This window comes from Montipora foliosa, chromosome 2 (genome assembly GCF_036669935.1).
Source record: "Montipora foliosa isolate CH-2021 chromosome 2, ASM3666993v2, whole genome shotgun sequence".
Classification (NCBI taxonomy): domain Eukaryota; kingdom Metazoa; phylum Cnidaria; class Anthozoa; order Scleractinia; family Acroporidae; genus Montipora; species Montipora foliosa.
Genome location: NC_090870.1, coordinates 54,170,934 through 54,183,433, shown reverse-complemented (window position 1 = coordinate 54,183,433; position 12,500 = coordinate 54,170,934). Strand labels below are relative to the sequence as shown.

At 39.7% G+C, this 12,500-nt stretch overlaps 1 protein-coding gene across 2 annotated transcripts in view; it reads left to right on the top strand.

Moving 5' to 3' along the window:
- The window catches only part of LOC137993564 (phospholipase A-2-activating protein-like), a 143,999-nt gene that overhangs the window by 102,389 nt on the left and 29,110 nt on the right, over window positions 1–12,500 (top strand). For both annotated transcript variants that reach the window (XM_068839496.1, XM_068839499.1), the window contains exon 25: window positions 9,782–9,858. In XM_068839496.1, the coding sequence (XP_068695597.1) occupies window positions 9,782–9,858 (77 nt within the window). The remainder of the gene's footprint in view (window positions 1–9,781; window positions 9,859–12,500) is intronic.

Below are 12,500 nucleotides of genomic sequence, written 5' to 3'. Positions count from 1 at the left end.
GGATTGAACTCCATTTGCCAATGATACTGCCAGGATTCTACTCCGCGTAGGTCAGATTGAAGAAGGTCGCAGTCCGCATCGCTAGCGACAATGCCGTAAAGTAAAGCATCGTCTGCAAAGAGCCTAAGTGATGATTGCACGTTATCTGGTAAGTCGTTTATGTATAATAAAAAGAGCAAAGGGCCGAGGACTGTACCCTGGGGTACGCCAGAAGTCAGCGGACATTGACTTGATATCTGGCCTTTACAAACAACTGATTGAAAACGTTGTGTAAGAAACGACTCTAACCAGTTTAGGAGCGAGCCTTGGATACCATAGTACTGCAGCTTCCTTAGGAGTCGGCTATGAGGGACCTTGTCGAAAGCTTTGGCAAAGTCCAAAACAGCCGCATGGATAGATGAGCTCTGGTCCAGGTAGTACGGCTGCTTAGCCCAAAAATATATCAAAATTGTTCGTTTTCTGATACAAGCATGAAACTTTGCAAAACGATAGCTCTTAGACTGGTTATTAAGTTCTGATATAGGGTTAAAGTGAAGTGTCACTTTTTGGGGAGATAAGAGGTCTCAAATTTGCCATTACATGAAAACGAGGCTTAAAAAATTTAAACTTTACAACTCCGTATTTTTTTTACCAGCAATGCAGAAATTTCGATCAAAAAGAAATGACAGGCCACATTTGAAGGATATTTAAGGTATACTCGTTGTTTTTGAAACCTTTTTAGACCTTTATAATCCTAATCTTGGGGAGATAAAAAAAATCGTGTTACCTCATTCAGGTAAAGAATTTTAAACACCATCTTTTATTTTTGTAAATGTTTTTCTTTGGGTAAGGGTAAGCCCTCAAGACCACTAAGAAGGAAAAAAAAAGAGTTTTTTTTTTATTCACTCAGTCTTATTCCCGCCATTCCTTATTTCAAGTAAAAAAGAGCATTAGGATCCAGGCCCCAGTATTATCCAATATGGCGGCGCCCATGTAGCGACTTGCTGTCCTTCTAAATCTGCCAGGTGAAAGTAAGTTTTAAATAATAGTGACTGATATTGAGCAAATATAAATATTTTAGAGTAATTATTTACTATACATATAAGCTAGGTGAAAGAAATAGATTTGATTTAAGTCATTTTTCTTAAACTTAGCAGGAGTAAAGTAATTACATCACGGTGACACGCAGACTCTGCTTGTAGATGTTCATTTGTGTTGAAAGACTTAAATTGTAATCATTTCAATCACTTAATTCACCTAGCAAAGCATGCAATGGTGGTAAATGCAACGAAAAATGAATCAAATGGCTGCAGAACAGTTAATCTTATGTGACTGATTGTTATTTAATCAAACAAAATTATTTCACATGACAAAACACATCATCTCTTCATGGCAAACTGAACTTAACGGTCGTTCTTCCAAAGAGTTAACAATAGACAAAGTCATTTTTATGTTGCTTTTAAGATGCCAAGAAAGTCGTTGAAGGAAATAAATCCTTTTCAACCTACTCAAATTATTTCCTCTGAAGAACAAGAAAGGCCTTTTGAATGGAGTTTGTGCATACTGTGCCAAAAAATTACCAAGGAGAGTTTACAATGTCCAGCCCACTCAAAGCGATTAGATTTGGGAGCAGGCTACAAGAGTATGGCAGAAAATATTTAAGGTTTATTTGCTATTGGTGCACTACCTTTTGGTGTAAAACAAAATCAGCTGGATGATGGCAGTGGTTTATTCAGTACACTATTAAAGCATGAGGCGTCATGGCACAAATCGTGTAAAGACAAAAACAATAGCACTAAACTTAAAAGAGCAGAAAAAAGAAAGAAACAAGAAGAGTTACCACCATACAGTCCTAGGAAAACAAGGCGGACAGGCTCATTTGGCTCAAGCGAGTGCGAAAGTAAAGATGAGGAGTTGTGCTTCTTTTGCAATCAAGTTCCTAAGACATTAGGCCTTCAGAGGGCGTCGACCTTTGAACTTGACAGAAAAGTTCGAGAAAGTGCTATCAAGTTAAAAAGAAATGATCTACTGGCAAAGCTTTCTTCTGGTGATATAATTGCCATTGAGGCAAAATATCTTGCAAGGTGTCTTGTGTCATTGTATAATGACGTACGCAAACGCGAAATAAAGTCAAATTCAGAGGAAGAGAAGTCCATATCGTCTCTGCATGGTATAGCGTTTGCGTCTTTGGTCTCGTTTTTAGAGGAACATCGTGACTCTGGCGAAACTGCACCCTTATTCAAGCTTGCTGACTTAGGAAGTCTATACTCCGAAAAGCTTCAAGAGCTTGGAATTCCTAAGTCGTGCTTTAATATTAATACAACCAGGCTTAAAGAGAGGCTTTTGGCAGCAATACCAGGCCTAACTGCTCATACACAAGGGGAACATGATCTTGCTGGTCTTTAATGATACTATCGGAGATGCCATTCTAAAGGCTTGTGAGCAGGACTATGAATCTGGCACGAGCGGCCAAGATCGTTCGAAGGGACATGTTTAGTATGCAACAGTCTTTCAAAGGAACATTCGAGATCGACTGTCAGAAGAAATCGGTACCACCATCAGTGCTCGCCCTTGTCAGTATGATTATGGAAGGACCCAGCATCAAGAAAGATAACAAGGAAATAAAAGAAGAAGACCAGGCAACAAAAGCACCACTAACAATCGCACAGTTATTATCATTTAACAGCTGCAAGCGGGGAAGAGCAGGAAAAAATGTGCGCCATAGACGAGAAAGAGAATGTCAGTTACCAGTGTACACAGCTCTGAAAATTCACGGTGAAACGAGAAAGAGAGGCCTTGTAGATGTAATGCACAAGCTTGGGTTATGCATTTCCCATGATCGGGTGATGGATATTTCCACGGACTTAGCTAACTCTGTCACAGCACAGTTTGAACAGGATGGTGTTGTCTGCTCTCCAAAACTACGAAAAGATGTGTTCACTACAGCAGGCATCGACAATATTGATCATAACCCGTGCTCTACAACGGCAAGCGACTCCTTTCATGGCACAGCCATATCGCTAGTTCAGCATCCTACGGCCACCAACAAAGGAGCTGAACGTTGAACAAATGTGATAGGTGGAACTGTTCAAGAAGTGAAAGCTATTAGCGAGCTACCTCTTGCATTTTGCAATGTCCCTCCTGCAGTCCTGCGAGTTAATGATCCCATCGTTCCAGAGCCTACCAGTGGTTATATACGCCTGGAAGGCTGAATGATGATTCCAGCAGATGTGCCAGAAGACGAAGAGTTTCAGTGGCTTCGAAATGCGAAAGAGTTAGCATCAAAAGCAACTCTTGAGAAAGCTGATTTCATATCCTGGGAAGCATTCCATGCATGTCGTCAACCAACAACAGCTCATACGCCTGCAGTCATATCGCTTCTTCCTATAATCTACGAGAATGCACACTCGATCCTGATGATTCTTCACGCTATCAATATGATCAAAGCTGCAGTAAATCATGTCAACCCGAAACAAATACCTGTTATTACACTAGATCAACCCCTTTTTGCACTTGGAAAACTCATCCGGTGGAATTGGCCCTTAACTCATGGGGGGAAGTTCGTTCTGATGCTTGGTGGATTACACATCGAGATGGTGGCATTTAAGCTCGGAGAAGCTTGGAGATTGGCTTCATGGAAGCGGCTGGACCAGCGCCCTTGTAGCAGCTGAAATTGCAACTGGAGGAGTTGCTGATTCTTTCATCAAAGTCACCCAAGTCACAATAGACGGGCGCACCAAGTTTTCGATACCTGCCGGTCCTCAATTGCTGAACAACTGAGACCACAGAGCAGCAAGGCTCTCCCGATGTTCCACTCAATCACTGGATGCGATACAGTATCTTTCTTTTCCGGGAGGGGAAAAACATCTGCCTGGGACGTGTTGAACGTGTTTCCACAAATCACAGATACCTTTACAATGTTTGCTTCAGTTCCAGAAGAGATTCCTGAGCAGGCAAGGGCGCTAATTTAGAGATTCGTAGTGCTTCTTTATAGCAGAACAAACGACAGTGAACAAAGCAAGGCAGGAACTATTCTCTAAATGCAACCGAACCTTAGAGAATATTCCATCAACTCAAGCAGCTCTTTTTCAACACACGAGGCGTGCAGTATACCAGGCTGGGCACATTTGGGGGAATGCACTTATTCCGAAACCGACACTACCAAGTCCTTCTGACTGGGGCTGGGAAAGAAATGAAAACGAGTGGAAACCGGTGTGGACACCGTGGCCTCAAGCACAACAGATATGCTACAACTTAATTCACCGTGGCTGTAAAAAGGGATGCACAAGGATTTGAAAATGTGTCAGAGCAAATCTGGTATGCACAGCTCTCTGCAATTGCTGCGGGGCCTTCAACAAGGATTCTTAACTCGATCGGTATGTTAAGGATCATAGATGTTGCTAATTAATGAATATGTTTAAAATGTTCTTCTTGGCCATTTGACACTTGACCCCAACAGTAGGTTTTAAGAAAATACTGAAAGCATTGTATTTGATGTTTAAAAGCTCTGCAATGACTTGAAAAGTGGCTTTCAATCAATAGACCTTTTTACCAATACGGCGGCCATTTTGAATTCCATTGTTTCAAATAGCTATTATGGGATGCTCAGGGAGTAAATGCATACTAACTTGACCCCTGAGTATCACATAACCTCTCAAAATTAATAGAAATCAAAATGGTCACCTTATCGGTAAAAAAAGTAAATACTATAGGGGTAACCTGATTATTATAAGTTTACTTCCGGATTTTTGTGACGTCACTTGTCACATGACATTAACTGCTAGTCATAAATCGTTTCTTCTTCATGTTGACCGCTCTATCTGAATGTTTTTACCCTATGTGTCAGTAATTGAAAGGCTTTATAGCTCTTTACGCATTTTTTCTTATAAGCCTCGATTACATGCCTGTCAAATAATGCCACGCCCCATAATAGTCGATTTCCCGGTGGCCCTATATCAAAAAATAATGAGGACCATTAGTTCTTGTTTTCCCAAGTTTCATGCTTGTATCACAAAACGAACGATTTCTCTTTTAACAGCCGTACTATTGATAATGAGGTGAAGTTTGCATCATTGTATAGCTCTTGTCAAAACTTTTCAAACAGTTTTTTAAAGTTTTAGAGCTTTATGTTTTTCATTTAATTTTAATCGATAATGTTCTAGCGCTGAACTTTGCAGTCACAGGAAGTGTGTCAAGTTGTTACATGTGAACTCATTAAAATGGAATGTATCTAGAGAATTCTTTAGCGACAGGTGATACCATCTTTTGCCTTAAAGAATTTTTAAACTGACTTGTTCATGACAACTTTCATTATGAAACCTATCTCTGAAACGTGCATTAAGATTTCATCCATACACATTGTGTTGGCCATGCACGATAACATTATTATGTTTCAGTTAAGCTGACTTTGCTTGGATATACAGAGTACATTGATGCACAAATTATTGTTTTCATGTAGTACCATAAGGAGATGGATGAGCACTGCTGAATGCCTGCAGGTTTACACAGGACATACTGGCTTCATTTACAGGTAATAAAAGTATAAACCAGGGCTGCCATTAAGTGCTGGGGGCGGGCCTACCCAGATTTTCATCCTGAACTACTTTAAGAGAGGAACAGTAGAGCTAATACTGCAAATTCACTGTTTTTCCCCACCAAGGGTGAGAGATCCTAGGTGTAGCCTAGGTTTACTCTTGCATGATCAAGTGTATGGTCTTTTGTATTGTTTGGTCTTTATCAACCAACTTGTTCACTTGGATTGGTGGAGAACAAGACTGCCATGTGGATTAAATTGTTGGTTGAACTCTGACCAGACCAAGGCATGGTCTTTAAATAAAATTAATTATCTGTCAAGAGGAGAATATTAAGTTATTAGTACTGCCTTTGACATCTATGCTTTATGCAATCATTCTGCTAATGTCCCCTTAAAGGAGCTATACATGTACATGTAAGTAAAGATACTCATTGGAAGCCTTGCCAACATTTCATTTGTAGTCCCAGGGTCTTAATTAACACAAGCTCTCACTTCCCTTTCACCTTGCTCTAATAATAAACTAACCTTCAATAGCATTTTTTCTTTCTTTCTTTCTTTAACAAGAGTCGCAATTCTCCCTACTGAGCAGGGAAGCTTTGTTTCTGTTGGAGAGGACAGAACTCTCCGAATATGGAAAGGTCAGTAACATGAATTATTATGAATATGAAGAAATCTTGAACAATAATAATATATTTTTTTGTAGACTGCTTAAAGAGTTCACCAATTTTTCATTTTTCATTGTCCATTCTCCTTGGGGAGGTACGTGTTGGTGACTCTCTGACATTAGCGGTTTAAATTAATGGAAACTTAGGACAGGAGTACAGAATGTACATGTAATGCCTAATGTTTAATTACCAGGCAACCAGCATTATATTAAAGCTTTTACGATCTCAGAGATTTCAAATTCACGTTTCCAATAAAAGAGTTAAAACTAATATGTGGAAAAGAAAAAGTGGGTTAATGCAGTGCAAAAATGTCAAAATAACTGAGATATCCAGGGCTGTCAATAAGGGCCGGTAGCTGGCCAAAACTACCATCTAGTAAGCCATCATTAGCCGGCTACTTACGTCTCATGTTACCACCAGTCAAGAATAAAAGTCTTACTCTTGATAAACTATCATCGAAGAAACCTTTAAAGTATTCTTCTCCCTGTTTTGATTGGAATTGACAGCATACATGTATTTTACGAAGATTAAACAGGAGAAAACACAACAGAACAGCTCGCGCTTGATCATCTGTGCGAATGGTGTGGAATGCCGGGAACATTTAACTGAGTAGTTCCCAGTCTTGCGCTTAATCTGAAGAAACAACATGACATCCATTCCAGCCCCAGTCAAGTATGCCAAGCTCACTTTCATGGCCACCTACTTTTAATTCTACTTTCAAATTTATTGACAGCCCTGGATACCATGAGATACCATGTGACTTTGATTCATTGATTATAGTTTAACACATGGATTGGAGGATTAATTTAAGAACAATTATTTGTTTTATTCAAACTTGTTATTTTCATTATTTTAATAAACAGAAGGAGTTTGCTCTCAGGTGATCACATTGCCAGCGCAGTCCATTTGGAGTGTCACATGCGTAAATAATGGAGATATTGTGACTGGATCAGGGTAGGTTTAACCCATTGACTCCTCAAGGAATGAGACTTATTAGATTTTACTGTAAAGGCAGATGGTTTTATTCATCAATGGGGGTGGAGGGGGGGAGGGAAGCGGGTGTGGTTCAGGAGTCATTGGGTTAATAAATTTAAAAGTGTACATTTTGTAGTTCAAATTTTTTTCTGGTTCAAAATGATTGAAACCAGTTCAATCATGATTTTCCTTTGTTTCCGATTATGATAATGGATAGAAGACAAAGAAACATCAATTTCCTTTTTCACTGTCACACCGTCATCAAAACCATCAAATTAAGTCACAAATCAAAGAGATAAAAGAAGATGAATATTCAAACAGTCTCTGCAAGGGTTAAGGTCTGTGCGATGTTTGGTGTGGGAGATATTCAAAGAAATGTTTTACTCAAATTTATTCGGCTTTATATGGAGATGCCATTTTTGTGTCCCTCTGACAGGCACAAATGTGGTGAGTGAGTCTGCAACACATTTTGCAAATCCAACGCCCTAACCACTTCCCTTCAAAACATCACAAGTGACCATAAATCACGAAATGCACGAACAAGTTCATTTATATAATGTACTCAACAAAATCACTCCAACGCTTTGTTTCCATAGCAACTTGGGAAACTTTGCAAAGTTCTGCAACATACGTGACATGGGATGATGATTGCAAGATAAATACACATACAGATACAAGATACTCATTTCTTTCATTCATCAGTCCTTTCATGGGAACACATGAGCCCAATAAATATTGATGTGCTCTCAACTTTGTGGCTTCATAGCTCAGTTGGTAGAGCAATGCAGAGGTCATGAGTTTGAATCCCATTGCAACCACCTGAATTTTTCAGGTGTCTATAAGAGAGAGATAAGTGCAATCAACCATTTCAATTTGTAATCTATAACCCACACTAAAGTGACTTCAAATACATGTACATGTACACATTTCTTTCATTCATGTAGATGTAATTAATAACTCGTGCATGCTTCAGTTAATTTACTCACAGACCTGGGATCTCTTGCGTTGTGGCACCTAGAGTAACCTGTGGAATGCCTTACCGGCGAGTTTAGGTCCATTCTGATTTTTCCACTCTTTTTTTAAGAAAGCATTAAAAAATACATTTATTTTTCATATGTTTGTACTTGTTAAAATTATTGTAAAGTGCAAATAAAGTCCACGGAATTTGCGCTAAAATAAACTAATATTATTTCATATTATGAGATAAAACATCGGAGGGAATTTGGTAAAGAGTGGTCGGAAGGCCATGTACGACGTGCATTGCGAAGCGCTTAGTACCAAGTCATTAAGTCATTAATTTCCCGAAGCATTTTCCCCCTCGCCAACCTCGTTCCCAGGGGCTTTGCGGTGTGACAACTCAATCTGTTTCGTCCAAAAGATGGTGAGAACTATGTTGTTCCCCTTCTTCTCGAGTGGTTATTTAATGAGTGTTAATTTTTTCTTTCATAGTATTGCTATTTTTCTCGTTATTCACAGGGACGATAATCCTCAAGCCAACGTGCTACTATCATTTAGAATCTTCTCCAATATGTTTTTATCGGAGGAAGGTGCAGCTTTAACATTGAAACACAGGGAAAAGGTAACGCTGAAAAACGCACTACTTGTTATGCATGTGATGTAGTAGTAGTACTACTACTAGTTCAGTGGTTTCAATAAGTAGACAGCCGACGAAAAGCGGCGGCTGCTTCACTCAGAGAAGTCGGCTACTTTTTTCCCTAAATTGAGCAAATTAACCGAAGATTCTTTCAAACCTAAGATTAAAACTCATTTGGATAATGGCAACATAAAGCCGTCTTAACATGATCGTCAATTTTGCTTTTGGAATGTGGCGTTTGGGAGCGTTCTTTTAAAAATAATGTGCCCAGAAAGGGGCCGTTAGGCCTCTTCTTGTTGATACGGTCGGTTGCTCCATTCAAACTAGACTGCGAACAGTCTCTCTTTTGCTCGAAAAGCCTCCGAGAGAACATGATATGCGAGGGGCGAAGCTGCGAATAGCGCATATCACGTTTTCTCGGCGGATTTTCGAGCAAAAGAGAGACTGCTCGCAGTCTACACTCAAACCAGCCGCTACTTCAAAGTTCATTGAAACCCCTGTTCATTTTACCCTCTGCATTCGGTTACCAAAAGAAGCTATAACTTATTGCTTAAATATTCTGAAGTCATTGTAAAAGGAAACTGAGGAAAGTAGAGCCCAGTGTATAGCTGATCATTTTGTCCAATGGTCTTGAAATGTAAATGTGCATGTGCGCTTAGTTGACCAAGGGCTTTTCAGGATCAACTGGCTCAACGGGATCGGACCGAATGCATGTGAAGCCGCCCACGGCTGCCGCCATACGATCCATGTGTGATCTCGGAGCACCGCAAACCCAGCCAGATGTAATTGACTGGGAGTCGATTTTGAGGATGGGAACTGGAAACTGTGAAAGTGTCAACTCTAAATAGTGACAAATGAGGTGCGCATTTCATTTGAAAAAATATCAGGCGTTTCCCTTTCGCGCAAAAAAAGTATTTTTTTCAGTTCAGAGCCGGTTTGTTTGACGTGATACAAGGAATAATTACCTCTTGAAAACTTACTTTTACAATGACATGACATTTGAAACATCGTGATTTCCTTGGTTTGTTTTTTTAGATCGTCGAACATGTATCTCCTTGGTGTAAATGCTCGAGCAAGAACATCAGGATATCTTTATGTACTATTCTACTAAAGTAAGTCTCTACTGTGAAAGTGCTTGTTCATATTTCGCAAGCTGTAGTTCGACTGATTCTGTTAAGCGGAGGACTGATCCACCTACTCGCTGGAGGTCTTAGGGATACTTTGGCTTAGCTCCACTGCAGCACTTTAGAGTAGCCAGCCTTCTGCCTCCTGTCATTTTGGATTGGTACAATGTACTGTTCATCGCGCTGAATGGCCGGACATCATTCATCAATTATTGATAAGGCTCTCGCGCGCGAAATAGGCCTTTTTCGATATGTTAAAATTCAGCTTGAAAGAGAGGTTTAGAGGACAAAGACAAAGGAAAGTGGATGACATGTAAATAGTTTTTCACATGCATTCCAACGTTTTTGTTGTTTTTGTCCTCGCTGCTTCACTATCAAGCTGAATATTTGATATTTCGAAAATGTCCTATTCGAAACACCGGTAATAGCATATAACTGGCTTTAAATACAAAGAAAAATCTGCCATTTTGCCAAAATGGCTCGAGAGATTTGCTTTTTTCTGTTCCAAGCAGGTACGAAGTGAAAGGACAAAGAGCGGCTTTCTGAGGATTAGGATTTATGTACCGATCTCCGGTCTCAGATTTAGATTTGTCCAACTATAACAGACGTCCTTTTAACTTTGAAATTGCACCAAAATATAACATTTTTCCTATGGGAAGAGCTACGCATTTGTATTCAGTGGCATTTTCCTACTACTGAGCGAGTGATGACATAAAACAAAGAGCGGATAATAAAAGACACATAATATAACAGTATGAAATTCGACCAGAAACCCATAAGGGTTGAAACGTGTAACGGTCCCTTGTGTGCTGGGAAACAAGATTCCGAATATTCAATTTGCTGAGTACCATATTTGGAACAACAAGAGAGAAACATTCAACCAATCAGTTCGCAAGAACACCGAGACGAAATACCACCAATGTTCTCGCGGGAAATTAACTGGAGCGAGGGGTTTCCAAATATGGTACTTAGCACTGAATATTCGGAAGGTGTGAACGCGCGTTACACGTTTCAACCCTTATGGGTTTTTGATTCCACTTTATATTTCACTTAACGGAGGATAAATACCCTCCCTTCCATGATGAAAACTACATAGTTGGCGCTCGAGCCATTGTTCGAAGGCACATTCCTGCATAACAAAAGTTGCTTTGAATAAAAATGAAACTCATTCAGGAAATGAACTCGTCCGTAAATTCGTCTTGAATTACCATGAAGTATTGCTAGCGCGCGGAATGAACGAGTATGGTATATCTTGAGTGGCTCGGAGGCTTGTCGGTGAAATTCACTGTAAAAGAACGAGTAAGGTACATCGTTGAGTGGCTCGGCGGCTCGTCGGTGCAATTCAATGTTTAAAGAATGAGTAAGGCATATCTTTGAGTAGCTCGGCGGCTCGTCGGTGAAATTCAAATTACGTAATTGACCAATCCTCCACAGGGCCAAATTAATATTAATGAAACAACAGAAGAAATTACCTTTTAAGAGGCAAACCAGTTGGCTTTTTGAAAGTGCTGCCGAAAAGTTGAACCAGGGAGTAGGGCACAAATGAATCTCTGTCAGAACGTCGTCAGAACTCGTGTCAAACCTGGAATCCCTGACCACTCGGCTACGCTGCTTCCACAAACAATGAAAATAACGTTTTGAGAGAGTGCGGAACTCCCCCCGTCATGATATGCGCATTTGTTTGTTAACAAGAAATCAAGAACTGCATACTTTAAAAGTCCCTATAGTTGTACTGAGTGGCTGCTAAAACACTGACGCAACTCGTAACTAGAATTGACTTGCAAAAAAACGCTTTTTCATGTATGGGCTGAAAATTGAGGTACCTGAAAGAATTAGAAATTGTCAAATAATAGTTTCAATATACTATTCGACATATTAATAACTGAAGATGACTACAGTGAAATTGTTAAAATTACATCGGAACTAAAGAAATATTAGATATACCGTTGTTGTAATTTACTGTATTTCTCACTTTTGTATTCGTTAAACACAATTGAGCCGGTTGGGGCCCGTTTCTCGAAAGTCCGGAAAAGCCATTTGTGAAACTGCCAACCGGTTATAAGGCTGCTATGTTTACCGGAGACTCTGCCGATCTGGTTGTCGGAACGTCAGTCAATGTCATCTCAAACAGTCCTTCTCAGGACTACACTCACCCGGACGATCGTACTTTACTTAATTATGATATGTTTATCAATAAATTACCTACCTACCTACCTGCCTAAATTGATTCACCACGAGACAGTTGTTCACACTGAAGAAGTGTGAAAAGTGAGTTATCGATACATCGCTTTCCCAGAAATTAGCCCTCAAGCAAAGTGCAGGCGATCGTTTTAATTCGTAGATTAAAATGACTGTTGGTCATCTTAAATTCTGCTTTGTGGATCTAAAGATATGCAAAAAACATTTCAGGTGTGGGCTAAACTTCCGTTCCTAATGTTAAGAGTTAAGAGGGCTTTGATTCCACTGATAAATAATGTTCAAATTTTCTATACCCATCGTGGAGCAGAAATCCGTTTGCGTGTTAGGGAAGTGCAGGTCATAAAATTTTACATGTACCTCCATAACGTAATTTCTCCTTATCACACAACCCTTAAGGTGACAACCACAAGAGAAATTTGTAAAATTTTGGC